At 43.9% G+C, this 26,570-nt stretch overlaps 5 protein-coding genes and 4 non-coding genes across 12 annotated transcripts in view; 3 read left to right on the forward strand and 6 right to left on the reverse strand.

Moving 5' to 3' along the window:
* The window catches only part of MAP2K1 (mitogen-activated protein kinase kinase 1), a 101,087-nt gene extending 98,490 nt beyond the window's left edge, over positions 1-2,597 (forward strand). The window contains exons 9-11 of the mRNA XM_003267120.4: positions 268-329; positions 769-814; positions 1,558-2,597. Of these exons, the coding sequence (XP_003267168.1) occupies positions 268-329; positions 769-814; positions 1,558-1,671 (222 nt within the window). The 3' untranslated portion in view covers positions 1,672-2,597. The remainder of the gene's footprint in view (positions 1-267; positions 330-768; positions 815-1,557) is intronic.
* Positions 799-8,831, reverse strand: SNAPC5 (small nuclear RNA activating complex polypeptide 5). Of its 3 annotated transcripts, XM_003267127.3 has the most exons (4): positions 8,658-8,831; positions 6,368-6,457; positions 5,445-5,582; positions 799-1,773 (listed from the first exon to the last, which is right to left on the reverse strand). In XM_003267127.3, the coding sequence occupies exons 1-3, from the start codon at positions 8,745-8,747 to the stop codon at positions 5,466-5,468; spliced, it is 297 nt and encodes a 98-aa protein (XP_003267175.1). In that variant the 5' UTR covers positions 8,748-8,831; the 3' UTR covers positions 799-1,773; positions 5,445-5,465. The 3 variants fall into 3 exon arrangements, with proteins under 3 accessions (XP_003267175.1, XP_012362651.1, XP_030670484.1); XM_012507197.1 differs by lacking the exon at positions 799-1,773 and having other exon boundaries at positions 4,847-5,582; XM_030814624.1 differs by lacking the exons at positions 799-1,773; positions 6,368-6,457 and having other exon boundaries at positions 4,847-5,582.
* A 1,520-nt stretch (positions 8,832-10,351) lies between these two features.
* Positions 10,352-16,191, reverse strand: RPL4 (ribosomal protein L4). The gene is made up of 10 exons (XM_030814625.1): positions 16,101-16,191; positions 14,392-14,563; positions 14,092-14,198; positions 13,646-13,784; positions 12,816-12,940; positions 12,403-12,532; positions 11,976-12,132; positions 11,319-11,402; positions 11,082-11,202; positions 10,352-10,689 (listed from the first exon to the last, which is right to left on the reverse strand). The coding sequence occupies exons 1-10, from the start codon at positions 16,101-16,103 to the stop codon at positions 10,444-10,446; spliced, it is 1,284 nt and encodes a 427-aa protein (XP_030670485.1). The 5' UTR covers positions 16,104-16,191; the 3' UTR covers positions 10,352-10,443.
* On the reverse strand, positions 12,278-12,346 carry LOC115835644. The gene has a single exon (XR_004030673.1). It is a non-coding gene; the product is annotated as a small nucleolar RNA SNORD18 (small nucleolar RNA).
* LOC115835643 lies at positions 13,048-13,119 on the reverse strand. The gene has a single exon (XR_004030672.1). It is a non-coding gene; the product is annotated as a small nucleolar RNA SNORD18 (small nucleolar RNA).
* On the reverse strand, positions 13,846-13,944 carry LOC115835740. The gene has a single exon (XR_004030764.1). It is a non-coding gene; the product is annotated as a small nucleolar RNA SNORD16 (small nucleolar RNA).
* Positions 14,277-14,348, reverse strand: LOC115835645. The gene has a single exon (XR_004030674.1). It is a non-coding gene; the product is annotated as a small nucleolar RNA SNORD18 (small nucleolar RNA).
* A 211-nt stretch (positions 16,192-16,402) lies between the features above and the next one.
* Positions 16,403-26,570, forward strand: part of ZWILCH (zwilch kinetochore protein) — a 45,681-nt gene continuing 35,513 nt past the window's right edge. The window contains exons 1-3 of one of the 2 annotated variants that reach the window (XM_030814626.1): positions 16,403-16,701; positions 20,124-20,175; positions 25,958-26,053. In XM_030814626.1, coding sequence (XP_030670486.1) covers positions 16,649-16,701; positions 20,124-20,175; positions 25,958-26,053 — 201 coding nt within the window. In that variant the 5' untranslated portion in view covers positions 16,403-16,648. The remainder of the gene's footprint in view (positions 16,702-20,123; positions 20,176-25,957; positions 26,054-26,570) is intronic. The other variant, XM_030814627.1, reaches the window with a different exon arrangement.
* LOC100581717 (nucleophosmin-like) lies at positions 22,327-23,609 on the forward strand. The gene is made up of 2 exons (XM_012507196.2): positions 22,327-22,964; positions 23,052-23,609. The coding sequence occupies exons 1-2, from the start codon at positions 22,417-22,419 to the stop codon at positions 23,269-23,271; spliced, it is 768 nt and encodes a 255-aa protein (XP_012362650.1). The 5' UTR covers positions 22,327-22,416; the 3' UTR covers positions 23,272-23,609.

The following is a 26,570-nucleotide window of genomic DNA, read 5'->3' on the forward strand; positions in this document are numbered from 1 at the left end:
AAAATCACCAGACAAGTGAGTGGACTTGACTTTGTCCCAATTCTAAATGTGCTATTTGAGATCAGTGGTTCCAACATGGTTACCCAACAGGCAGCACTGGCCTTCTACCTGTGCCTTTCCTTGACTGGATGAGAGTAGCACTGCCTTTGGACTGCAGAGAAGACTTTAAAAAAAAGTAGCACTGGCTGGTGGGAGGGGTGGGATGGGGAGAGGAGATGGCTGGAGCAAGGAGCCAGGCATTTTTCTTATCTCAACATGTGTTTGCAGCCTCCTCCAAAACTGCCCAGTGGAGTGTTCAGTCTGGAATTTCAAGATTTTGTGAATAAATGGTAAGTTGGCTCCTTGTTCTCTGGAAGGGTACTCTGGATTTGTCAGGCTCCCCACCCCATTTCTGGAAGCACCAGCATTGCTTATGCAGGCACAGCTTTGCCCTTTCCCCTCCCCTCTGATGATTCTCGGCTGCTGCCATAAGCCCTTTTTTAGAGTGCCAAGACTTATGTGACATGTCTAACTACATCATGGATGTAGTAGCTGCTCCTTTTGGTACTTGCTGTCCAGAGATTGGCACGTTGCTTTTTGACCTTAGTTTAACTCAGCAAGAATGTAATAACTTACTGTGGGCATGATATTGTGCTTAAAACAGGAGGATGAATCAAGCCCAAGCAATCCTTAGCCTCTAGTGTGCAGAGAAGACAGGCATGCAAACATGTTATTTGAGCTAGAACCAGCGCCAGGCAATAGCTCTCACCTTGTCTTTCTTCCTTTAAGCTTAATAAAAAACCCCGCAGAGAGAGCAGATTTGAAGCAACTCATGGTGAGTCTGTTTATTCCAGATTCTTATAGTACCTGTTTATTGATTTGTTGTTGTTCTCTGTCAGTCATCTGTGCAGTACTTTCAGAGCCCATTCATTCCCTGCCCACTGTGGTCCACCTGAGCCTGGGGCTGCAGAATACCAAACACCAGTCTCCTTTGCTCTCCCATCAGTTTAAGGGAAAGCTGGGGTGACCCCCGCAGCCTGAGTAAGCATATGCCAGAGAAAAGGTCTGAGGGGGCCACGGGAAAGAAAAGGCCAGCCCACCCCCTTCATGGGGATGGGGCCTTTCCCTAATACTGACTGCCTCACCTTACATTCAGCCTCCTTCCAGAGTCACTCTCCACCTGCTGTCTCGTTTGGTGGCAGTGGGAATAGCTAAGTAATACTGTAGATATCTGGACAGCCACAGACAGTGTATTTAGTATAATATGCACTAAGTCCATCATTTTCTTTGTCCCTTGTAACAAGCCTGTGAGGCATTTAAGGCAGAGTTACTGTCTCCATACTGCAAGAGTAGACTCCAAGAGGTGACTTGCCCAAGGCCTCACAGCTGCTGTGAATGGTGGAGCGGGTCTTTGGGCCTGCAGCTGGCCCCACTGTTGCTCAGGGGCAGGTGCCAGGTGCTCTTTCCAAGTGCAGCACAAGCTCTAGACCTGAAACTCTTGGATTTTCCTTCCTGGTGGGTTTTGTTTTGTTTTTTGTTTCTTTTTAACACCACGTTCTCTCATTTCCTTACATGCAGGTTCATGCTTTTATCAAGAGATCTGATGCTGAGGAAGTGGATTTTGCAGGTTGGCTCTGCTCCACCATCGGCCTTAACCAGCCCAGCACACCAACCCATGCTGCTGGCGTCTAAGTGTTCAGGAAGCAGCAAAGAGCAAGTCCCCTGCCCAGTGGTTTGCCATGTCTCTTTTGGGCCTCCTTCCCATGCCTGTCTCTGTTCAGATGTGCATTTCACCTGTGACAAAGGATGAAGAACACAGCATGTGCCAAGATTCTACTCTTGTCATTTTTAATATTACTGTCTTTATTCTTATTACTATTATTGTTCCCCTAAGTGGATTGGCTTTGTGCTTGGGGCTATTTATGTGTATGCTGATGATCAAAACCTGTGCCAGGCTGAATTACAGTGAAATTTTGGTGAATGTGGGTAGTCATTCTTACAATTGCACTGCTGTTCCTGCTCCATGACTGGCTGTCTGCCTGTATTTTCGGGATTCTTTGACATTTGGTGGTACTTTATTCTTGCTGGGCATACTTTCTCTCTAGGAGGGAGCCTTGTGAGATCCTTCACAGGCAGTGCATGTGAAGCATGCTTTGCTGCTATGAAAATGAGCATCAGAGAGTGTACATCATGTTAGTTTATTATTATTATTTGCTTTTCATGTAGAATTCAGCAGTTGACATCCAAATCTAGCCAGAGCCCTTCACTGCCATGATAGCTGGGGCTTCACCAGTCTGTCTACTGTGGTGATCTGTAGACTTCTGGTTGTATTTCTATATTTATTTTCAATATACTGTGTGGGATACTTAGTGGTATGTCTCTAAGTTTTGATTAATGTTTCTTAAATGGTGGAATTATTTTGAATGTCACAAATTGATCAAGGCATTAAAATGTCCGATTTCTCTTTCCCCATATCCAAGTACCAATGCTGTTGTAAACAACGTGTATAGTGCCTAAAATTGTATGAAAATCCTTTTAACCATTTTAACCTAGATGTTTAACAAATCTAATCTCTTATTCTAATAAATATACTATGAAATAAAAAAGGATGAAAGCTACTTTTGCTTTTGTGGTAAGCTTTTCAATTTCTTTAGTACACAAGATATACTGGTTTAGCCAAGCATCATTGGTGAGGGGGAAAGGTGAAGATGAGGAGGAGGCTAGAAGGCAGAAACACCACACCAAGTTCAGTGCTTTGGACTAATGGGGCTTCCTGTAATTTCAATCTCTGGACTCAGTCCAACTCTTCTCACCCAACACCCTTATCTGTTACTCTTCCAACCACCTTCCTTGTGGGACCTGTGAATAGATCCTGTATATTCATTTGATCTCTTTATACAAGGGAAAAGCAGCTGATGGGGGACTGGGAGCAAATCTGAGAAAAATCACAAAACATTTCTTATCTCACAGAACATTTTTCATTTTCCATATACCAATAGTTGAGCTGAAGGCCTGCCTGCACTTTCAGGCTGTCATGCTCATAGGAGGGCCTTGCTGGCGACCAGCTTGCCTACCTGGTGTGGGAGCTTTCTGCACAACATAGGACAGTCTGTCTCCTTTGCGACATTAAGCAATGGTTTCCCTTCTTTCACCACTTACACTTAACCACACCTTCCTGGAAAGGAGGAATGTGCCTGGCGCTGGCTTTGTCATGCCTGTGAGGTGGCAGTGATGTCACGAAGCCATTGGGAACTTTTAGGTACATTTGAGGCTGCCTGGTCAATACCTCTCCGCTCATTGTTTTCTTTGAAAGGGCAGGTTATAGAAACTAAAGCCAACATATATATTTATAAATAGAAGGCCCATTCCTTTTTAGATTAAAAATAAAACTTGGGTAAATAATCTTCTAAGTAGGTAGTCCAATCTAGAGGTACCAGAGCTTGGGATATTGCCAGGATTTAAAAAAAAATGATCAGTGTTGTATATACTGCTGCCTAAGCTAGTCAGTTTTTTCTCTCACTGTGAGGTATAGCTTTTCTAAGTCAACAGTTTAACTTACACATTTTCAACATATAAACGTTCAGGCTGGGTTTTAACATTTACACCGTTTCCTTTACAAATGACAGGATACCACCACTACTGAGAATGTTTCATTAAAATGAGAATACTACATCCTTAGGAGAAATGTTATAACCTGGTATCTAAAACCTAGATCTGACCACTTTCATGCTCAGTGTCTTTTGAGGGGTGTTTAGATTTTTTTTTTTTTAATTTTTAGCCAAGAATTACGATCCCCGCATGAATCTTGCAGTGTTTTGAGCTCCCAATGCCAGATTCTTACTGAGACACCAATGATAGTTGGATTTTTAAATGATCTCATTAGCACCTCATAGCAGCCTGTGAAACTGCTAGAGCAGATGTGAGTATCTTCACCTTACAGATGGGAAAGTGAGTTGCAAAGAGGTGAGAGGACAAGTGACCAGTTAGTCGTAGAGCTGGAATTCATAGTCAACTTTTCCAGCTTTTAAAACCCATGCTTATATTTTAAATTAGAACCCCAAAATTTATGTACCTTGATGCTTTTTGTTCCCAAACTGTCTTCCCGTTGTGTGTTCTAAGGAACATGCTCATTTTAAACTTCTGGCTGTTTCCTCTAAGAGCAGCTCAAAATAACTTCAATGAAATGTGGACTAACAAAAAAGTATTCTTTGTTTTCTTTGGGAACTGTTACGTAAGTTCTGCTTGACATGATTCTTTGTGTTTTGTTTGGCTTTTACTGTTGCTTGGGCAGGGGAAATTAATTTTATAAAATTAAGCAACTACTTATTTCATGATATAGTAGTGGAAAAGGGACAGTATGCAGAAATGAACCTCAACTTCAGATACTAAATAACAACTCTTACTCTGTAACTGTCATCTGTTGACAAAAATCCAGTCTTCCAGCCTGGTGTAGTGGCTCACGTGTGTAATCCCAGCACTTTGGGAGGTCGAGGTGGGCGGAAAACCTGAGGTTGGGAGTTCGAGAGCAGCCTGACCAACATGGAGAAATCCCATCTCTACTAAAAATACAAAATTAGCCAGGCGTGGTGGTGCATGCCTGTAATCCTAGCTACTCTGGAGGCTGAGGCAGGAGAATCACTTGAACCCGAGAGGGGGAGGTTGCAGTGAGCTGAGATCGCACCATTGCACTCCAGCCTGGGCAATAAAACTCCGTCTCAAAACAAAACAACAAAAAATCCAGTCTTCCAACATTGGCACATCTCTCTTAAGGGCCAGAAATGGATTTCAAACCATCCTGTTGTATCTTTTTCCTCAGAGAAGGAACTGCTGCTTCTCTCTGTTGCTATCTAGAAACCAGCAGGCTCCATGATGGCTATTTATAATTTATTTATAAAAACATTTTACCAGTGAGTGATGTCTCAAGTGAGAGGTGATAACAGCTACACAAAGCAGTTTATAGCATGCAATATTTCAGTGCCTCTGAGAGGCAGCAACAGCTTGTGCTCTCAGATGGCCCTCAGTCCTTCCCCTTGTCATCTTTCTGTCCTAGACTGTGTCCTAACTTCTCACAAGGGTTCAGCGGCATGTAAACAGCCTTTAATTGATCTTCTTCAAAGAGGCATTGTTGACTGGAAAGACTGGCTTGTATTTAAATTCTGCTCTTTTTGCAAATGCCAGACTTTCTCAGCAGTATTTCAGAGGAAATTTTGTTTTGAACAGTTAACCGAATCTGACCAGATTACAGACAGCACCACCCATATTGCTCAATGCTAAGACACAGCATCTTTGATTTTCTGTATGTCATAACATTCTGAAGCTTGAGTTACTGATGTAGCCATTTTTGCAACTACACATCCTCCTTATAGTTCTTGCTTTCCTTTCAAGCACATCACAGGGCCCAGGGCAAGATGATTTCCTTGAGGAGAAGTAGCCTGAGACTTAGAAATGCAATTTGTATAACTGACCAGCCTGGCTTTCCCCCTCCTTTAGGAATCTGATTCTTCTTCCTCTTCCTCCTCCTCCTCTTCCATCACATGACTCTTTGTGCTCAGCTCCAGGGTCGTTTGGTTGATTGATGCTTCATTGTCTACATGCACCAACATCTGTATTGGCCAAGGGCATCACAGATTAGTAGGAAAGATGCTGGCCTCAAAACAGCAAATTCTTAAAAAATGATATAAAATCAGATCTCAATTGCATATCTATCCCCAGTACTTATGACTAAGAGGTATGGCCACTTTCCTTTTATACCCCCACCTCCATTACCAAAATGGGGCAAAAGCAAATGCTCCAGATTCACTAGAATGTTACCTCATTTACAAACATTATTACAGAAGGCTCCGTAAGATTTGTGCCAACTTACATGTGCTGCTGTATCATGGTTTTAAATGTCTTAACACACAAAATCTGGGAGAACTGCTCAAATATTGTGTACTCAGAAACAAGATTTTGCTGACTAACTTGAGGGCATTTGGTAAGAGATGAGTATGATGGGGACTGGAACTCATCTTTTAGCACTGTGCTTTGTACTTGAAGCCACACTCTTGAATCCCAAGGTTACTTATTCACAAAAAAGCAAGAGTTTTGACATCGTCCTACAAAAATCCCCACTCTTCCCCGGGTTCATCTGAGTAACTAGACAGAATGGATGACGAGGAGGATGGAAGTAAAACATTAGTAACTACTTAATAAATTAGTGTATAACCAGCTGGTAGGAAGGTGGTTAATGGAGAGTTGCCACCTTATTAAACCAGAAAATTGTTATCAGCACTTCTCAGAGCCCTTTGGGCTAGGTAATGTGATTTACAACAGTTCTTCACCACCCAAGCAGCATGGGAGCAGAGCAGACTTTGCATTCTCTCCTAGGCCTGCACTTGATTAAGCTTACATCATGTGACTGTTCAGGTACAGTGTGAGAAGACAGCATCTCATCCCCTCTTCTAGAACTGATCATTGATTGGAGGGCTAATTCTTCAACCTAGAAAAGAAGAGTTGAGGACACTTTTCCTTACTATTTCACTGGACTACTGATGTGGGTAAACTGGTGGGCACACTATGAAAGGTTTGCATCAAGAGAGGGAATGAAAACTATCTCTGTGTTGCTCTAGAGGGAAAGTTGGGGCGGTAGGCTCTTAGGTTTTCTCTCTTTTAAGGAGATGAGTAAAGAAAGACTCTAGCCCTTTTCCCCTGGGCTGAACAGGTGTTCTGGCTGAGTCATGGCTTCCACTTCCACAGACCTAGCAACTCAAAGTACAAGTGTGTCATTAAAACAGCCAGGTGTCATCTGATTCCTGAGAGAGAGAGATTCCCTGAGGCTGTTAGTAATGAGAAGGTGAAGGAAAGAATAGAAAACAGAGGTGTTTGCTGAAGCATAAGGAAATCTGGGCTTTGGAGGTGGTCATCAATACACTCATTAAGTACTTGTAAGGGTACTGTGGCAATACAGAAACACAAATAAGTGGAGGGCATTATGACTTCCCGAAGGAGGCTGGGCGCGGTGGCTCACGCCTGGAATCCCAGCGCTTTGGGAGGCCGAGGCGGGCGGATAAAGAGGTCAGGAGATCGAGAACATCCTGGCTAACACTGTGAAACCCCGTCTCTACTAAAAGTATAACTTCCCTAAGGAAAAATGCTTATGATTTTGATATGTCACAGGTGTACAATATTTTTCATTTTACAAAGGGCTTTGGTAATCCTCATCTCATATGGACTTAAAGTTTCTGAAAAAGGGCCGAGCCCAGTGGCTCATGCCTGTAATCCCAGCACTTAGGGAGGTAGAGGCAGGTGGATCACCTGAGGTCAGGAGTTCGAGAACACCCTGGCCAACATGGTGAAACCCCGTCTCTACTAAATACAAAAAATTAACCCAGCGTGGTGGTGCATGCCTGTAATCCCAGCTACTTGGGAGGCTGAGACAGGAGAATCCCTTGAACCTGGGAGGCGGAGGTTGCAGTGAGCCAAGATTGCGTCATTGCACTCTAGCCTGAGCAACAAGAGCGAAACTCTGTCTCAAAAAAGATTCTGAAAAGGACGCTGAGCAGGGATTAGCATAATAACCTCCCTGGGACTTTTTTTTTTTTTAAAGGCAGGGTCTCCCCATATAGTTGCATGCTGGAGTGCAGTGGCACAATCTGGGCTCTTTGCAGCTTTGACCTCCTGGGCTTTGGCCATCCTCCCACCTCAGTTTCCCACGTAGCTGGACTACAGGCACGCACCACCATGCTCAGCTGATTTTAATTTTTTTTGTAAGGCAGGCTGCGATGGCTCACGCCCGTCATCTCAGCACTTTGGAAGGCCGAGGCGGGCTGATCGCTTGAGCTCAGGAGTTCGAAACCAGCCTGGGCAACATGGCGAAACCACGTCTCTACTAAAAATACAAAAATTAGCCGGGCGTGGTGGTGCACGCCTGTAATCCCAGCTACTTGGGAAGGTGAAGCACGAGAATCGCTTGAACCCAGAAGGCGGAGGTTGCAGTGAGCCGAGATCGTGTCACTGCACTCCAGCCTGGGAGATACAGTGAGGCCCTGTCTCAATTTTTTGTAGAGACGAGGTCTCACTATATTGCCCGGGCTGAGGGACTGCATTATGCACAGGTTTGGGAAGTGGCCCACGTGGGCCTCAATCCCGACTCCTCCTCAAGGCCATGGCGTCAGTAACAAGAGCCACCGGAGGCTCCAGACGTTAGGACAAGTCTCTTCTCCCAGGGCCTCAGTTTCTTCCTTGGTAGCATGGGAGGATCTAGGAGTTCCTTCTGGCTTGGCAAAACTAGAGCATTTCAAGCGCCAAGACAAACTAGAAAACAGCAGCTCAGGAGGAAGGGGTTGGTGGCCAGAGGGGTCTAGGCGAGCCTTCCGGAAGGAGCACTTCCTCAGCGTGCTGTCTGAGGGCCATCAACATTTACAGGAAGAAGCAGGTAGGACTGCACTTGCCAAACACAGATCCCTGGGCCTCACCCTACACTTGCGAGGTCAAGATTCTGAGAGGGCCTAAGAAGCGCACAGCAAACTCCCCAGGTGATTCAGATACCTGTTTGTTTGTAAACCTGTAAATTGGCGCCACCATAGCTAGTGAGTAGCGGAGAACTGGCCGCAGCAGGTGGTCACCGCTAAGGCCCAGGTTTAGGGAAAATGGTCGCTCGGGAGGAATGGAGGAGGGGCAGAAGAGGTCCGCGGGGTCACCTTGAGGCGGTTCAGCTGGTCGTGCAGGGCTGCCTTCAACCGCAGCAGCGTCTCCTCCTCCTTGCGCAGTTCCTGAAGCCGGCTCAGCATGTTGCCCGGTCACATAGCCAACGTCTGCGCTGCTGTCGGCCCGGCACTCGGTGATGACGCCATCGCCGCCGACTCCCGGAAACCGAGCGGGGAGGCGGGGCTGCCCGACACATTGGGGAAAGGCGAGAGGTGCGCCCCCTTCCGGCGCCCGCCGCAGCCTGGCCACTCCGCGGGGGGACGAGCTGCAGGAAGGGGTACAGCCAGTGTCAAAACACCTTGATTCATGAGTAATGATCAGGATTTCGAAATTAGATCCATGGAGCTGTAAAGAACCTTTAGAAATCTTGGGTTTGGCTATCCTTTAATCCGATAGGCCATTTCCGCACCAAGTGGTCAAACACCGTTTCAAATGACCGGGTGAACAGCACTTCCAATGTGGTGTTCCAGCAAGTGGCTATCTTTAACCCCACAAAAACCTGCAGATGTATTTGAAGGCAGGCACCAAATCAATAGCACATGAACTCTACTGTTAAGAGGCTCTGCAGGGTAGGACTCACAGTGGACTTTAAAGGGGTAAGGCTGCGCAAAAGAGAATGAAAGAGCATGAAAATAAAGCCGTACTAAGAAATGACGTGCTTAAGAACTGAGATTTCTTAGCCCTGGAAATGGGGAGGGTAACAGATCACCTTGGCTGTGAACTGAGACTGTCTTGACAGTTTGAGACTGTCAGAGAGAAGCTGATAGTTCAACAATCCAGTTGCAAAACAAGACTTTGACACAGGAAAAGAAGTTAATTCTAGGGTTGTATTTGCAGTGTAGCTTTATGGGTAAAAAAAAAAAAGCCCCTTTTATCTGGAAGCATTTCATGGGTATTTCTTTTGGACACACTTGGCTAACATAATCACCAAGACACACAGGCAGTCCTGAAAAATGCTTCCGGCACTTTTGACAGTCTTGCTCTGACACCCAGGCTGGAGGGCAATGGCACAATCTTGGCTCATTGCAACCTCCACCTCCCAGGTTCAAGTGATTCTCCTGCCTCAGCCTCCAAGTAGCTGGGGTTACAGGCATGCACCACGACCAGCTATTTTTTGTATTTTCAGTAGAGACAGGATTTCATCATGTTGGCCAGGCTGGTCTTGAACTCATTAGCTCAAGTGCTCTGCCCATCTTAGGGTCCCAAAGTGTTGGGATTACAGGTGTGGGCCAGTGTGGCCTTCTGGCACTTTTTCAAACCATGGGTGAAAATATTCAACTCTATTGCCCTAGCTGGTTAAAAAGAACACTTCTCAAGAGGTAATTTTACTGCAGTACCAAAAAAATTGTGTTCTCCAATTGTGCCCTCTTGTGGTTAAAGTTAAATCTTTACAGAATTTAACCTATTTTCCATCTGGTGGTGAGCTAAACTTGAACAGCCTCTGCGTTTCCGACCAAGTCCCTGTTACACCTATTTTTCAAGCCACATTATTTAGAAAACCAGAATTTTTTTTTTTTATCATTCCCCTTCCACTGAACTCCATGGACTTAGTATAAATCCATGCCCCATTTTATGTAGTGTACCCCATTTTATACCACACTATATAAAATATAACAGTCTAAATTATGGCCAACAAAATGTCACTTTAAAAAAATTCTAAGCAAGCTTTACAGAACACACCAACAAGTCATGTTTCTCACTGCCTGTATAATCAGGTCTTTATTCAAAAGAAGCTGTCCAAAATGATTTGACCTTTATGGAATAATCAAATTTAAGAGTTTATGCAGCAGGCTTCTTTTCCTCTGTAGTAGGTTTCTTTTCTGCAGGCTTCTTTTCAGGGGCTGGTTTCTTGGTAGCTGCTGCCTTTTTTCCCACCAGAGGCTTCTTCTGCTTCTTAACACCAACAGCAGCCTTCTTTCCTTTCTTACCTACCACAGGCTTCTTGCCTGCAACTGCCGCCTTCTCATCTGATTTGGCTTCTAGTGCTGCTGCAGCAGCAGCTGCCTTATCCACCCGGAGCTTGTGCTGCAACAAATTAGACAGAAAACAGTAAGAATCCTAAGAACTTAATGTATCAGGAAGAAAAAAAAAAAAAAAAAAAACCAGCCAGGCGTGGTGGCTCACGCCTGTAATTCCAGCACTTTGGGAGGCTGAGGCAGGTGAATCACCTGAGGTCAGGAGTTTGAGACCAGCCTGACCAATATGGTGAAACCGTCTCTACTGAAAATACAAAAAGTAGCCAGACACGGTGGCGTGCGCCTGTAGTGCTAGCTACTTGGGAGGCTGAGACAGAAGAACTGCTTGAACCTGGTAGGTGGAGGTTGCAGTGAGATGAGATCACACCATTGCACCCCAGCCTGGGTGACAGAGCGAGATTCCGTCTCAAAAACAAACAAACAAACAAAAACCCCACTCACATTCCTGGCCTGGCGAAGAATGGTGTTCCGGCGCATGGTCTTTGCATATGGGTTTAGCTTCAACATGATTCTCAAGTTTTTCAGTGGGTTCTTCTTTAGGACTCTGCGATGAATCTTCTTGCTATAAAAAGGCAGATACTGTATCAACACTTTACTTAACATTACACACATACAAATTTTTGAAACAACCAATAGTACAGGGTTGGGGCAAGAATTACACTCTAAGTATCACTTTACCGTGGTGCTCGAAGGGCCCTTTGGATCTCTGGGCTTTTCAAGATTCTGCTAAGATCTGTATTAATCATCTTGTGCATGGGAAGACTGAAAGGGAAAAGATTGACATGTACATGTAAAAGTAATCATCCAAAGAACAAGCTCAACTGAAGCTTTATTTTTAACCACTATGCTCTCCAAAATATCTACTACACTATCATTTCTCATAAACATGGACCAGGCCGGGTGCGGTGGCTGACCCCTATAATCCTAGCACTTGGGGAGGCCGAGGCGGGTGGATCACCTGAGGTCAGGAGTTCCAGACCAGTCTGGCCAACATGGTGAAACCCCAACTCTATAATTAGCCGGGTGTGGTGGCACACGCCTGTAGTCCCAGGTACTCGGGAGGCTGAGACAGGAGAACTGCTTGAACCCGGGAGGTGGAGGCTGCAGTAAGCCAAGATCACACCACTACACTCCAGCGTGGGTGAGACAGAACTCTGTCTCAAAAACAAAACAAAGAAAAACCAAAAATATAGACCAGGTGAGTCCCATTTTGGCATACTGTTGCTGCATGTAAGGGAAAATGGGAAAAAAATTATTTAGAAAACATGTAAGCCAATTCTGAATGTTAATATCCATGATATAAACATCTGGGCTTAGTATATGAAAGATACTTACTTGTAGTTACTCTTGAGGGAAGCGGCTTTACGCCAAGTGCCATACAATTCATCTAACTTCCGGAAAGCACTTTCAGTCCAAATGCAGAAACGTCCCACATGCCCACCAGGAGCGAGCTTCAAAATGTTCAGCTTGCTTACGTTAAGCAGAGTAATTCCTTTTTAAAGGAAAAGAAAAATTAGGGAGCCTGTATTTCAACAAAAGAAACACAAATCATCTTTATGGCTTAAGAGCTATAAAAGGTACCTGAGAACTTGTTAATTATGAAGTTTCAACCATCAATGGTGCAACTCTTTCAGCCATAAATCAGAACTTCCACAAAATCATGTGTTTCAGAAACACGGACCATAAGTGGAATCTCATCATAACAAAAGCTGAGTAGACTTGCAGAGTATACCAAGTCAATATATGTAAGCAGTTTAATTACCAGGGATGTTTCTGAAGGCCTTGATGATACCATTATCCTCATTATAGATGATGCACGGGCCCCTGCGCTGGATACGGCGACGGTTTCTCATTTTGCCTTTGCCAGCTCTCATTCGCTGAGAGGCATAGACCTACAAAGTGAGCAGTTTTAGTATTGTGATTAAGATACAATCTCTGCAATAGATCTTCAGAGTTTTAATTCCATTTTACAGATGATTAAACTTGGCACAATAACTTGCCAAGGTTACACAGAGCCATAAACAGCAGTTAGGATTCAAACCCAAGTAATTGGGCTCTGAGGTTCTTGTTCTCTCACATATTAAGGCTTGGCTATACTGCCCTTATCTTCTGAAATTCAAAGTGACAAACTGTGAACAAGGAGTACCAAACTGTAAATGTGCTCATTAAACAGACCTTTTTGATATCATTCCAGGCTTTAAGTTTCTTAAGGAGCAAAACAGCTTCCTTGGTCTTCTTGTAGCCTTCAACTTTATCTTCGACTACCAAAGGAAGTTCAGGAACTTCCTCAATACGATGACCTAACAAAAACCAATTTGACACTTACTTGGTTATCCTGAACCTTTTGGGAAAAAAAAAAATCAAACGTTTTATACAACCAATAAAAGCAAAATGGTATTCAGGTTGCCAAGTCAGAATTTCCACAAATATCATGTGTTTCAGAAACACGGACCAATTAAGTGGAATCTCATCATTTTGACAGTTAAATAAAAATGCAGTGGGGAACACAACAGGCAAGTTTAAGTAGGAAGTTTTCTAAGGATATACTAAACCACTACTTGAATAGTTAGTTCCCCAGTTACGCTAGTATTCGCTGATGATTGATTTGTCAGATTTAAGTAGTCAGACCTGATATTTAGTAAAGGATTAAAATTTAATCAGACACTTCAGGATGAAAAGATGTGCAATTTTAACAAAGGTTCACATGAAAGAAAAGTGGGGCATTTTGTATCACTGATACAAAATATTTTTGATTAAAAAATTTTTAAACTGATACGTAACATGTATTTCTGGAGTACATTTGGTAACTGAATGCACTCATTTGTCAATATCAAATCAGTGTAACTGGAATATCCATGAACTAAAATATTTTATGCTAAAAACATTCAAATTATTCTCTTCTAGCCATCTTGAAATGGGTTACTGTGAATAAAAATCACCCTAATGATTAAACATAGGTGTCTTATTTCTTCTATCAAACTCTTATGATACAAAGTATTACAAACCTTTAGACATGACCAGTGCTGGTAGGGCTGAGGCAGCCAGGGCAGAACAGATGGCGTATCGTTTTTGGGTTGTGTTCACTCTACGATGCCAACGGCGCCAGGTTTTGGTTGGTGCAAACATTCGGCCTCCACGACACATCTATTTTCCCAGTCAAGAATCACATTTCTCAAATTTTAGTAATTAAAACAAGGTTATTTCTTGCTCAGTAAGAATTTTCGTCAACCTTCTGTACCAGCTTACTGACAGCAGGCAACTGTCGCTTAGAACAGAGTAAGACGCAAATTACGACATCATTGCAAGCAAAATAACTCCATATAAATGAAGTCCCTTCTCTTCAAGACAAAAAAAGGTAGTATTTTTACACCGTATTATCATCAATAAACCAAACCCAGGCTGTTAAATTCCATCAGAGCTGACCAGTCTTAGGTAGTGAAACAAAGGATACGTTTCCAAAAGCACCCTGGCCAGAGCGGTGAGTCCCACCACCTCGAACTCTGGGAATTCGAGCCACAGCTCTGCCAGTACCCCAAGACTCAGCACTGGTCTGATGACCTGAAATTGAGAAGAGATAAAAATTGTAGCTGCTTCATCATACATACCAACCCATGACTATTATGCATGGTAGCAAACAGCATCAGAATATCTGAGAAAATCATGTGGTTCAGAAACACGGACCAATGAAGTGGAATTTCATCACTACTGTAAAGCAGTCCCTAAAATATCTGCAGAAGGTACAAATCCATACCTGCTAATTCACTGACAGCGTAGGGCTGTCTGTTGTTTTTGCGCAAGTTGGTGTGAACAAAGTTCACAATGTCTGGTCGAATAGGAGCCTTGAATACAGCAGGCAAAGTGACATTTTTACCAGATGACTCCCCCTTTTCGGAGTACACCGATATCAGTGGGCGAGCACACGCCTTAAGAAAAAGGAAAGGATTATTTTTATTGACAAGTAATGTTGGAAGCAAATTCTTCTCATAGGCCAACAATACCATTAAATACTCAATTGTAGAAGAGATTGGTATGGTGGGGCAAACAACGCTTAAACCAAAATAGCAGTAAATGACTAGAACCCTTAGAATCTCAAGCTCAACTGCACAATTTTATTTTCAAAGAGAATTGTTTATCATAAAACTTTCTTTTTTTTTTTTTTGAGACGGAGTCTCGCTCTGTCACCCAGGCTGGAGTGCAGTGGCGCGATCTCCGCTCACTGCAAGCTCCGCCTCCCGGGTTCACGCCATTCTCCCGCCTCAGCCTCTCCGAGTAGCTGGGACTACAGGCGCCCGCCACCACGCCCGGCTATTTTTTTTTAGTAGAGACGGGGTTTCACCGTGGTCTCGATCTCCTGACCTCGTGATCCGCCCGCCTCGGCCTCCCGAAGTGCTGGGATTACAAGCGTGAGCCACCGCGCCCGGCCTATCATAAAACTTTCAAAGCAAGCCTTATAAAGCACAATAGCTCAATCAAAACCATATTGTAAGGTTTGGAGATGCTGTTTAATGCCAATTAATCAGCAAATCCTGTCTACCCGGGCTCTACTCATCCCAACTTCCATCCCTGTCCCATTCACCCTCTACTAAACACGTTTCCAAAGCTCACCAGTAGAAAGACTGGTGATACTACTTTTTGTTTAAACCTCCAAGTCTTCCCATCTGTGAGTAAAATCAAAATCCTGAGGCTGACCTACACAATCTTCTCTACTTCTGATCTCAACTCCCATACTCTCCTCCAGATATTTTTCGGTCTCAGGACCACCCCGCACTTGCCTCAGACGTTCCCTGTTCACTCTAAAGCTCCTCTTTGCCAACTTTCTCACATCCTTCAGGCCACTTTAAGCTTTCTCTGATAACTGTTTAAGGCCAAACCACTCCTATTCCCTACGTTCTCATCTCTCAGTACCATGGAATATTACTATGTATTTAGTCCAACTCAACTACGATCCCAGTGAGGACAGTGTCTGTTTTGTTCGCTTAACTCCCCTGGCACACAACACTACATAGTATATACGAACACTATTTGTGGAAAAGCAGTACACATATAACACTGGTCTTATCACGAGTTGGCTAAGGATTCAAAGATTTTAATGACACCGAACAGAACAATTTTAAGGGTATAGAACCAGAAAGCTTTTAATAGAGATGATTCCTAAGCTAGGCAGAGACGAGCATCCAGAAAGAGGCTAAATAAACAAGTATTCCAAGAAAAGGTCCCACTGCTCCTGAGAACGACCCAGTGCTTTCCACTACTGCTTCCCGGTGCGTCCTGCGCTGGGAATCCCACGTTGCCTCTAAGATGGCTGCCGTATCGCCGCACACCGCAGTTCCACACCACGCCTTTGGTCCTCATCTCCTTCTCCTCGCTCTATCTCCTACAGATTCTATGTTCCGAACCCCAAATCCTTCCTTACTGGCCCCGAGCTACGGGGTAAGGCCAGCCAAAAGGATTTCCACTCACCATGGCGGAGAGATGACACAGCCACGCTACTTTCAGCCCGGATGCTGCCACAAGAAAAGGAAGTGCTTCCCCCTTCCGCTGTATATATCACCTTCCCCTTAACCGCCCCACCTTGCCCCGCCTAAGAACCAACACGGATACACAACATATCTCTCTACCACACTACAAAAATACAAACGAAAGTGTTATTTTTTTATTTGTGGGAAATTACGGTATCTATTTTCTTCCAAAGCTAATGATAATTCTTAGAAAATAGGGACTCCTCTTCGCGGAATAATCCACAGGGGCGTGGCCAACTCGCGAGTCGGGGTATCTTCTCCCCAACCACTACGCTTATTTTAATTATTGCAGACGGAAATTGAAGACTATCGACATAGTAAATAGCTCTGGGTGGCTTGAAACGAAAGTTTAACTTTGAGGACAAACGGGACTTACGGGGGCGGGGGGTCAAAATAGTTCCGGCGGGGCGGGGCCATGACCCCTGACGTCGACGGCCGGGCGCGCTGTTCAGTTTGGCGGTTCCGGTCCCGCTCTCACATTGGGGCGGGATGTGGGAGCGGCTGAACTACGCGGCAGAGGAGTTTTATTCTCGTCTCCTTCAGTGAGTCTAGTCTCTTCTTTTGGCTACGGTCCTGGGACAGCACTTTTTTCCCTGGGTATCTAGATCCTCGCCGTAAGCCTCTTGCCACTCTTTGGGGATCAGCGCTTTGCCAGCTTTCCTGGGGTCCAGGAGTTGGGGAGAGGCCGGCTCTCAGCTGCGGTGTGGGGTTGAGCGTGTGGGAGTTTGCTTGTCTCAGGAGAAAACGTGTACGTCATCAAACGAGATGCAAGGTGGCAAGTGTTCCAAGAGGCGATTTATTCTTTATGCTGATGGACACACTTGCCATAAGTAGAGGCACCACCCGGGATACGGAAAACTAGGTGTTGGCATCCTTCCCCTGTTTAAAGCCTTGTTGACTCCTCAGAGTGAAATGTGGTGTTAGTCTGTTAATCTCTATTATTCGAGGTAGTTGCCACATGAGCTACAATTGTAATGATAGCAGATTGGTGTGTTGCGTTTTGAAACCATCTTTATTTTCGCTGTGCTCCAAGACTTCATTTTATTTTTATGGTGAAGTACTACTACCAAGGGGATTCCATCAAGTTCTGCATCCTATGTAAAAATCTAATCCATAGTTCTCAAATTTAGCATGCATCAGAATCACCAGAGGATTGTCAAAAGACAGATTGCTGGGCCCCACTTCCAGGGTTTCTGATTTAGTAGGTCTGAGATGGGGCCAGTTAATTTGCCCTCCTGATAAATGCTAGGTGTAACAGATATGGCTGGCTGGCCATCACACTTTGAGAACCACTGCGTAATCTAGCCCATGATTTCCTAAATGTTATAATTTTTCATTGTTTGTCTTCATTGCTTTTTTTCCTGCTTACAAAGGTAGTCACGCTTGTAAACGTTTTGAATAGGAAGAGCACTAGCTTTTAAAAAAAACTGGCATGTCTTGGACATCTTTCATTGTGACTCCTTATAGATCTATCTCATTGTTTTTAACTGCTATATAGTATTTCATTCTATGGCTGTTTCATCTTTATTTAAGATAAGGCCGGCGCGATGGTTCACGCCTGTAATCCCAGCACTTCGGGAGGCCGAGGCCGGCGGATCACTTGAGGTCAGGAGTTCTAGACCAGCCTGGCCAACATGGCGAGACCCCGTCTCTACTAAAAATATAAAAATTAGCCTGGCATGGTGGCAGGCACCTGTAATCCCAGCTACTTGGGAGAATTGCTTGAACTCGGGAGGCAGAGGTTGCAGTGAGCCGAGCTCATGCCACTGCACTCCAGCCTGGGCAACAGAGCAAGACTCTGTCTCAAAAAAAAAAAAAAAAAAAAACATAAAAATGTCCTATTAACTAGGCATGGTGGTGCATACCTGTAATCCTAGCTACTCTGGAGGCTGAGGGGGTAGGACTGCTTGAGCCCAGGAGTTGGAGGCCAGCCTGGGCAGAGTAGTGAGAACCCGTCTCTAAATAAATAAATAAGTCCTCTATTGATACAACTTTATTTAGACCCTTTTTTTTTTTTTTTGAAACGGAGTCTCGCTGTGTTGCCAGGCTGGAGTGCAGTGGCGCAATTTTGGCTCACTGCAACCTCTGCCTCCCGGGCTCAAGCGATTCTCCTGCCTCAGCCTCCCGAGTAGCTGGGACTACAGGCGCTTGCCACCACGCCTAGCTGATTTTTGTATTTTTAGTAGAGAAGAGGTTTCACCATGTTGGCCAGGATGGTCTCGATCTCTTGACCTCGTGATCCGCCCACTTTGGCCTCCTAAAGTGCTGGGATTACAGGCGTGAGCCATCATGCCCGGCCTATGTAAACCCTTTATACTTCACATAGAAAGTATAACACTGTTTCCCCTCCCCCCTCACTGGGAATTTTCACACGGGACCTCAGATCAATACCTGCAAAGCTGAATTAATCTTTTCCTCCAACTGGACATTCTACTTCTGAATTCTGTCTCTGAAGAGTTCTAATTCCAAAACCCCCACCCCTGCCTTATCTAGTCGATCCTCTTATTCTCCCTCCATCCATGCTGTTTTCATTCAGGCCATTATCAGTTCTCTGAAGTGCTACAAGTTATTCACAGCTATTTTCCTGGACTCCAAGTTATTACTCTCCACATTACTGTCAGATCTTTCCCATTTAAAGTCATTTAGTGAGTTCCTCTTGGCTTTCAGGATAAAGTTTAAGGCCTATAGCTAAATTTCTACCATAGCTTCCTATACTTGCCTCTCTCTGAGCACTTATCACGATGGAACTGTGGTTTACTTCTAGGAATCCAGTCAGGACTATGAACCAGGGACTATGCTTTTGTTTGATATTCTCAGCATCTAGCAGGAGTGACTGGCTTCTATTAAACATGCTTGAGACATTATTGCAAGACTGATTAAGTACACGGTGAAACCCCATCTCTACTAAAAATACGAAAACGAAATTAGCCTGGCATGGTGGCAGGCTTCTGTAGTCCTACAGCCTAGTCTGGAGGCTGAGGCGGGAGAATGGCGTGAACCTGGGAGGCAGAGCTTGCAGTGAGCGGAGATCGCACCCCTGCTCTCCAACTCCAGCCTAGGCGACAGAGCGAGACCGCATCTCAAAAAAAAACAAAAACAAAAACAAAAGACTGATTAAATAACATCCCTGAGTTATACATAAGACATAAACATCTGTAAGAATAAATCACAATCTTTCACAATATGGCAAAAGTGAATTAGTCATAGGTCTAGCTCTTCTGTTTCTATTTTGGGAAGTCATATAGTATTAGATCAAATATAGATATAAATGGTTTCTTGAAACAGTTCTGTTGGGTTCCTTCAATGACTAAAGATTTCTTTTCAGTGTAGATCAGGCTGGTGTGCATTTTGGTATGTTAATGGATTACAGTTTAAGTGCTTTAGATTCACTATTTTAAAACTTTCTTGAATTAAATGATATCCTAGAGTTTCATGCTTACATTTTGAAAAGGAAATGGTCAACATAATCAAATTTACTAACTTTGAGTAACAAGTTATAAAAATGGAGGACAGATGCTTCCATTTTAGTGATAGAAATCTAAGGTCTAGGACCCTTAAGTAACTTCTCTGTGGTTACCCATTGATTCAGTAACAGATCAGAATCCAATCATTTTTACTTTGAAAGGTCGTGTGGCAAGTTATATTTTAATTTTAACTAGTGATGTGTTTGACAAGACACAGAGTAGAGGTAGGCAACCCAGTTTCCTGCTGCCTCTGAGAATCAGTTGTACCCAATTGAGGGCAAGAGTCCATTAATCTCTATCACAGGTTTTTTTTCGTTTCTCGTTTCTTCTTAACCTAATGCTTCTTTTCTCTCTCCGCAACATCTTAGGGCTGCTGTAAGTATTTGCTTTTTGCCTTTCCCATAGGTGTCCTGCAGAGATAAAGTGATGACTGACTCCTGAGTGTGAATAACAAGAGAGATAATGTAGTTCTATTTTTCACATGTGGTTCTGCATTTCAGGGAATTTAATGAAGAAAAGAAAGGAATCCGTAAAGACCCATTTCTCTATGAGGTATGAACAATTTGGTTTTTAAACACAACTCTAATCCTAAAATTGTCTGTTTTTATTTTTATTTTGAGACGGAGTCTTGCTCTGTCGCCCAGGCTGGAGTGCAGTGGTGTGATCTCGGCTCACTGCAACCTCCACCTCCCAGGTTCAAGCAGTTCTCCTGTCTCAGCCTCCCGAGTAGCTGGGACTACAGGTGCCTGCCACCACAACCAGCTAATTATTGTATTTTTAGTAGAGACAGGGTTTCACCACATTGGTCAGGCCAGGCTGGTCCCGAACTCTCGACCTCAGGTGATCCACCCACCATGGCCTCCCAAAGTGCTGGGATTATAGGCATGAGCCACCACGCCTGGCCAATTGTCTGTTTTTAAAAGTCAGGTTTATTGAAGTTAATTTACATACAGTAAATTTTATCCTTTTGGGGTACTGTTCTATGACTTTTTTTTTTTTTTTTTTTTTTGAGACAAAGTCTTGCTGCGTATCAACCAAGCTGGAGTGCAGTGGTGTGATCTCAGCTCCCTGCACCCTCTGCCTCCTGGGTTCAAGCAATTCTCCTGTCTCAGCCTCTTGAGTACCTGGGACTACAGGCGTGAGCCACCATACCTGGCCAATTTTGTATTTTTAGTCAAGACAGGGTTTCACCATATTGGCCAGGCTGGTCTCGAACTTCTGACCTCAAGTGATCTGCCCACCTTGGCCTCCCAAAGTGCTGTGATTACAGGCATGAGCCACCACACCCGGCCCGTTCTATGACTTTTTTTTTTTTTTTTTTTTTTTTTTTTTTGAGACAGAGTCTCACACTATTACCCAGGCTGCAGTGCAGTGGCACGATCTTGGTTCACTGCAAGCTCCGCCTCCCGGGTTCACACCATTCTCCTGCCCCAGCCTCCCGGGTAGCTGGGACTACAGGCGCCTGCCACCACACCCAGCTAATTTTTTTGTATATTTAGTAGAGACGGGGTTTCACCACGTTAGCCAGGATGGTCTCAATCTCCTGACCTCGTGATCTGCCCGCCTCGGCCTCCCAAAGTGCTGGGATTACAGGTGTGAGCCACTGCGCGTGGCCGAACTTCTGATAAATTATTTAGTCACCACCCTATAATCAAGATATAGAATATTTCTATCTCCAAAAATGTTCTTATGTCCCTTTACAGTGAGCGCTTTCCCCTCCCTTAGTTCCTGGCAAACATTAATCTATTTTTTGTCTTTGTAGTTTTACCTTTTCCAGAATATCGTATAAATAAAATCATACAGCCTTTTGGTTCTGGCTTCTTTCAGTTAGTATAATGCATTTAAGATTCATCTGTGTTGTTGTGTGTATCAGCAGCTCATTCTATTTCTGAGTAGTATTCCATTGTATGGATGTACCGTAGTTTGGTTATCCATTCACCAGTTGAAGGACATTGGGTTGTTTCCAATTTTTGATGCTTATGAGAGCTGCTATAAACATTCATATATTTAGCATCTAATATGTGCTGATTGTTTCATAAGTAAACTCTCCATAGTTGGGGAGATAAAACCTATGTCCATGAAATAATTAGCAAACTAAAATAAAGTATACATTAACAGACAAGCTGGGGGGGAAATACTCATGAATGAGAAGTTGTAATACCTATATTTATGTGTGTGTGGCCATATATATATATTATATACATAGCTCTTAAAAAATCAATGAGAAAGATGGCTGGGCACGATGGCTTACGCCTGTTATCGCAGCACTTTGGGAGGCTGAGGTGGGTGGATCTCCTGAGGTCAGGGGTTCGATACCAGCCAGGCCAACATGGTGAAACCTCGGCTCTACTAAAAAATACAAAAATTAGCTGGGCATGGTGGCGTGTGCCTGTAGTCCCAGCTACTCAGGAGGCTGAGGCAGGAGAATCACTTGAACCTGGGAGGCAGAGGTTACAGTGAGCCAAGATTAAGCCATTGTACACCAGCCTGGGTGACAGAGTGAAACTCCGTGTCTAAATAAATAAAATAAAATAAAATGCCAGTTGCAGTAGCTCGTGCCTGTAGTTACCCCAGCTACTAGGGAGGCTGAGGCAGGAGAATCGCTTGAACTTGGGAGGCAGAGGTTGCAGTGAGCAGAGATCGCACCACTACACTCCAGCCTGGGCGACAGAGCGAGAGCCTGTCTTCAAAAAAACACCCTGGTGTGATTCCGTCCCGCGTGGCTGTTCTCTGTAGCAGCGTTCGTTTATCTCCGTCTGCCTTCTCTCCTACCTAAGTGCGTGCCGCCACCCGATGGAAGATTCGATGGACGTGAACATGAGCCCCCTGAGGCCCCAGAACTATCTTTTTGGTTGTGAACTAAAGGCCAACAAAGATTATCACTTTAAGATGGATAATGATGAAAATGAGCACCAGTTATCTTTAAGAACGGTCAGTTTAGGGGCTGGTGCAAGGGATGAATTGCACATTGTTGAAGCAGAGGCAATGAGTTATGAAGGCAGTCCAATTAAAGTAACACTGGCAACTTTGAAAATGTCTGTACAGCCAATGGTTTCCCTTGGGGGCTTTGAAATAACACCACCAGTGGTCTTAAGGTTGAAGCGTGGTTCAGGGCCAGTGCATATTAGTGGACAGCACTTAGTAGCTGTGGAGGAAGATGCAGAGTCAGAAGATGAAGAAGAGGAGGATGTGAAACTCTTAAGTATATCTGGAAAGCGGTCTGCCCCTGGAGGTGGTAGCAAGGTTCCACAGAAAAAAGTAAAACTTGCTGCTGATGAAGATGATGATGATGATGATGATGATTTTGATGATGAGGAAGCTGAAGAAAAAGCGCCAGTGAAGAAATCTATACAAGATACTCCAGCCAAAAATGCGCAAAAGTCAAATCAGAATGGAAAAGACTCAAAACCATCATCAACACCAAGATCAAAAGGACAAGAATCCTTCAAAAAACAGGAAAAAACTCCTAAAACACCAAAAGGACCTAGTTCTGTAGAAGACATTAAAGCAAAAATGCAAGCAAGTATAGAAAAAGGTGGTTCTCTTCCCAAAGTGGAAACCAAGTTCATCAATTATGTGAAGAATTGCTTCCGGATGACTGACCAAGAGGCTATTCAAGATCTCTGGCAGTGGAGGAAGTCTCTTTAAGAAAATAGTTTAAACAATTTGTTAAAAATTTTCCGTCTTATTTCATTTATGTAACAGTTGATATCTGGCTGTCCTTTTTATAATGCAGAGTGAGAACTTTCCCTACCGTGTTTGATAAATGTTGTCCAGGTTCTATTGCCAAGAATGTGTTGTCCAAAATGCCTGTTTAGTTTTTAAAGATGGAACTCCACCCTTTGCTTGGTTTTAAGTACGTATGGAATGTTATGATAGGACATAGTAGTAGTGGTGGTCAGACATGGAAATGGTGGGGAGACAAAAATATACATGTGAAATAAAACTCAGTATTTTAATAAAGTAAAAAAAAAAAAAAAGAAAAACTGTTCACCGTCATTATTAATCAAACAAATGACAAAACAGTGAGATCTTATGTTTTGCTGTGAGATGGTAAAAATAAACAATGAAAATGCTTTTTTTCTTTCTTTTTTGTTTTTTTTTTGAGATGGAGTTACTCTGTCTTCCAGGCTGGAGTGCAGTGGCGCGATCCTGGCTCACTGCACCTCTGCCTCCCAAGTTCAAGTGATTCTCCTGCCTCAGCCTCCCAAGTAGCTGGGATTATAGGCACCCGCCACCACACCCTGCTAATTTTGTATTTTTAGTGGAGACCGGGTTTCACCATCTTAGCCAGGCTGGTCTCAAACTCCCGACCTCAGGTGATCCGTCCGCCTCGGCCTCCCAAAGTGCTGGGATTATAGTCGTAAGCCACTGCGCCCGGCCATGAAAATGCTTAATGTGCTGATATAAGTGATGGAAGTATAAATGTGTAGGTGCGACATTTTGAAAGGCAGTCTGATAGTATTAGTGTGATTTTAGGTATTCATCTTAAGAAAATAATTCAAAAGTGTTCACTTGAATTGATGTCATCAATTGTTTATAATAGCAAACAACTGGAAACTACTAAAATCTCATACAATATGGAATTAGTTATGTGACAAAAGAGCTATGGTACTAGACTGCCAAAGAACATTGAATGACAGACATTCATGATATAAAACTATTAGAATCCTGTTTTTATTAGGCAAAATCCTATCTAGATATCTAAATAGATACATTTCTATTATTATTATTATTTTTTAAAGAGATGGGGTCTTACTCTGTTGCCCAGGCTGAAGTTCAGTAGTATGATCAAAGTTCACTGCAGTCTCAAACTCTTAGGCTCAAGTGATCCTCACACCTCAGCCTCCCAAGTAACTGGGACTACCAGTGCACCACCATACTTGGCTAATCTTTTTTTTTTTTTTTTTTTTTTTTTTTTTTTAAGAGACACGGTCTTGCTATATTGTAACTAGTCTCAAATTCCTGGCCTCAAACCATCCTCCCATCTCAGCCTCCTGATTAGCCGGGATTACAGGTGCCACTGTGTCCAGCTATATTTGTATTTAAATAGAGTTATATGCTTGGAAAAGGAATGTGTACCAACCAGGCTAATAACAGTAATGATTATCCTGTGCAGAATCTCACTCTGTTGCCCAGGCTGGAGTGCAGTGGCATGATATCGGCTCACTGCAACCTCCACCTTCTGGATTCAAGCAGTTCTCCTGGCTCAGTCTCCTGAGTAGCTGGGATTATAGGCACCCACCACCATGCCCAGCTAATTTTTGCATTTTTATTTGTTTATTTATTTTTTCTAATTTTTTAAGATGGAGTCTCACTCTGTTGCCCAGGCTGGAGTGCAGTGGCACAATCTTGGCCGACTGCAAGCTCCACCTCCCAGGTTTAAGCGATTTCTGCCCCAGCCTCCTGAGTAGCTGGGATTACAGGCCCCCGCCACCACGGCTGCCTAATATTTTGTAGTCTTAGTAGAGACGGGGTTTTACCAGTTTGAGCAGGCTGGTCTTGAACTCCTGACCTCAAGTGATCTGCCCACCTCGGCCTCCCAAAGTGCTGGGATTACAGGCGTGAGCTACTGCACCTAGCCTGTTTTCAAACTTTTGAATAAACTTCCAGTTGGAATGAGAATATATGAAGTTTTGGCCAGGACAGTGGCTCATGCCTGTATTCCCAGCACTTTGGGAGACAGAGGTGGGAGGACTGCTTGAGGCCAGAATTTTGAGACCAGCCTGGGCAATATAGCAAGACCCCATCTATATGAAAAATAAAATAATTAGCCAGATGTGGTGGCACACACCTGAAGTTCCAGCTACTGGGGAGGCTGAGGTGGGAGGATTGCTTGAGCTCAGGAGTTTGAGGCTGTAATGCACTATGCATGTGCCTATGAATAGCCATTGCACTCCAGCCTGGGCAACATAGTGAGACTCTTTTTTTTTTTGGAGATGGAATCTCACTCTGTCCGCCAGGCTGGAGTGCAGTGGCGCGATCTTGGCTCACTGCAAGCTCTGCCTCCCAGGTTCACACCATTCTCCTGCCTCAGCCTCCTGAGCAGCTGGGACTACAGGCTCCCGCCACCACGCCCGGCTAATTTTTTGTATTTTTAGTAGAGATGGAGTTTCACTGTGTTAGCCAGGATGGTCTCAATCTCCTGTCCTTGTGATCTGCCCGCCTTGGCCTCCCAAAGTGCTGGGATTACAGGGGTGAGCCACCACGCCCGGCCAAGACTCTGTCTCTTAAGGAAATTTTCCATTGACTTGCATAGAACTGGTCTATATGTGTTTAGATAGTAGAAATATATAAGTGTATATATAACGTTGCTTGATACCTGTTTTAACAGGCTGATGTCCAAGTGCAGTTGATCAGCAAAGGCCAACCAAACCCTTTGAAAAATATTCTAAATGAAAATGACATTGTATTCATAGTGGAAAAAGCGGTAAGTAGTGGTTTGACTTTGTGGCTATTTAATTCTCCATAACCAAATTTGGTTTCTTGGGAATCTAACATGTATACGTTTTAAAATCAGCATCAGTGAAAATGAGTTCTCATTCTTTTAGGAGTAAGTGTAGTGCTGTCCAGTACAAATAAATATGAACCACATATGCAATTTAACATTTTCTAGTAGCCTCATTAAGAAATAAACAAGTAAAATTATCAATAAATCGATAAAATTGACTTACTCCTTTTGTTTTTTTTTTTTTTTTTTTTTTGAGACGGAGTCTCACTCTGTCACCCAGGCTGGAGTGCAGTAGCGTGATCTCAGCTCACTGCAACCTTCGCCTCCCGAGTTCAAGCGATTCCCCTGCCTCAGCCTCCCAAGTAGCTGGGATTACAGGCGCCTGCCACCACGCCCAGCTAATTTTTTGTGTGTATTTTTAGTAGAGAAAGGGTTTCACCATATTAGCCAGGATGGTCTTGATCTCCTGACATCATGATCCGCCCACCTCGGCCTC

The sequence above is a fragment of the Nomascus leucogenys genome, chromosome 6 (genome assembly GCF_006542625.1).
Source record: "Nomascus leucogenys isolate Asia chromosome 6, Asia_NLE_v1, whole genome shotgun sequence".
Lineage (NCBI taxonomy): Eukaryota > Metazoa > Chordata > Mammalia > Primates > Hylobatidae > Nomascus > Nomascus leucogenys.

Excerpts from the sequence above, each read along its gene's own strand:
- SNAPC5 (XM_003267127.3), bottom strand. The coding sequence starts at position 8,747 with ATGCTGAGCCGGCTTCAGGAACTGCGCAAGGAGGAGGAGACGCTGCTG. Across the intron at positions 6,458-8,657 it reads ACCAGCTGAACCGCCTCAAG|GTTGAAGAATTAGCCCTCCA; the intron begins GTGACCCCGCGG and ends CTTCTTTTCTAG. Across the intron at positions 5,583-6,367 it reads TACCTGAACAGTCACATGAT|ATGTTGGTGCATGTAGACAA; the intron begins GTAAGCTTAATC and ends TGGCCAATACAG.
- RPL4 (XM_030814625.1), bottom strand. Across the intron at positions 14,199-14,391 it reads CGCTGTCAGTGAATTAGCAG|GTCATCAGACCAGTGCTGAG; the intron begins GTATGGATTTGT and ends TCTCAATTTCAG. Across the intron at positions 12,941-13,645 it reads AGCACTGGTCATGTCTAAAG|GTCATCGTATTGAGGAAGTT; the intron begins GTTTGTAATACT and ends GGTTTTTGTTAG.
- LOC100581717 (XM_012507196.2), top strand. The coding sequence starts at position 22,417 with ATGGAAGATTCGATGGACGTGAACATGAGCCCCCTGAGGCCCCAGAAC. Across the intron at positions 22,965-23,051 it reads GAAGAAAAAGCGCCAGTGAA|AAAAGGACAAGAATCCTTCA; the intron begins GAAATCTATACA and ends AACACCAAGATC.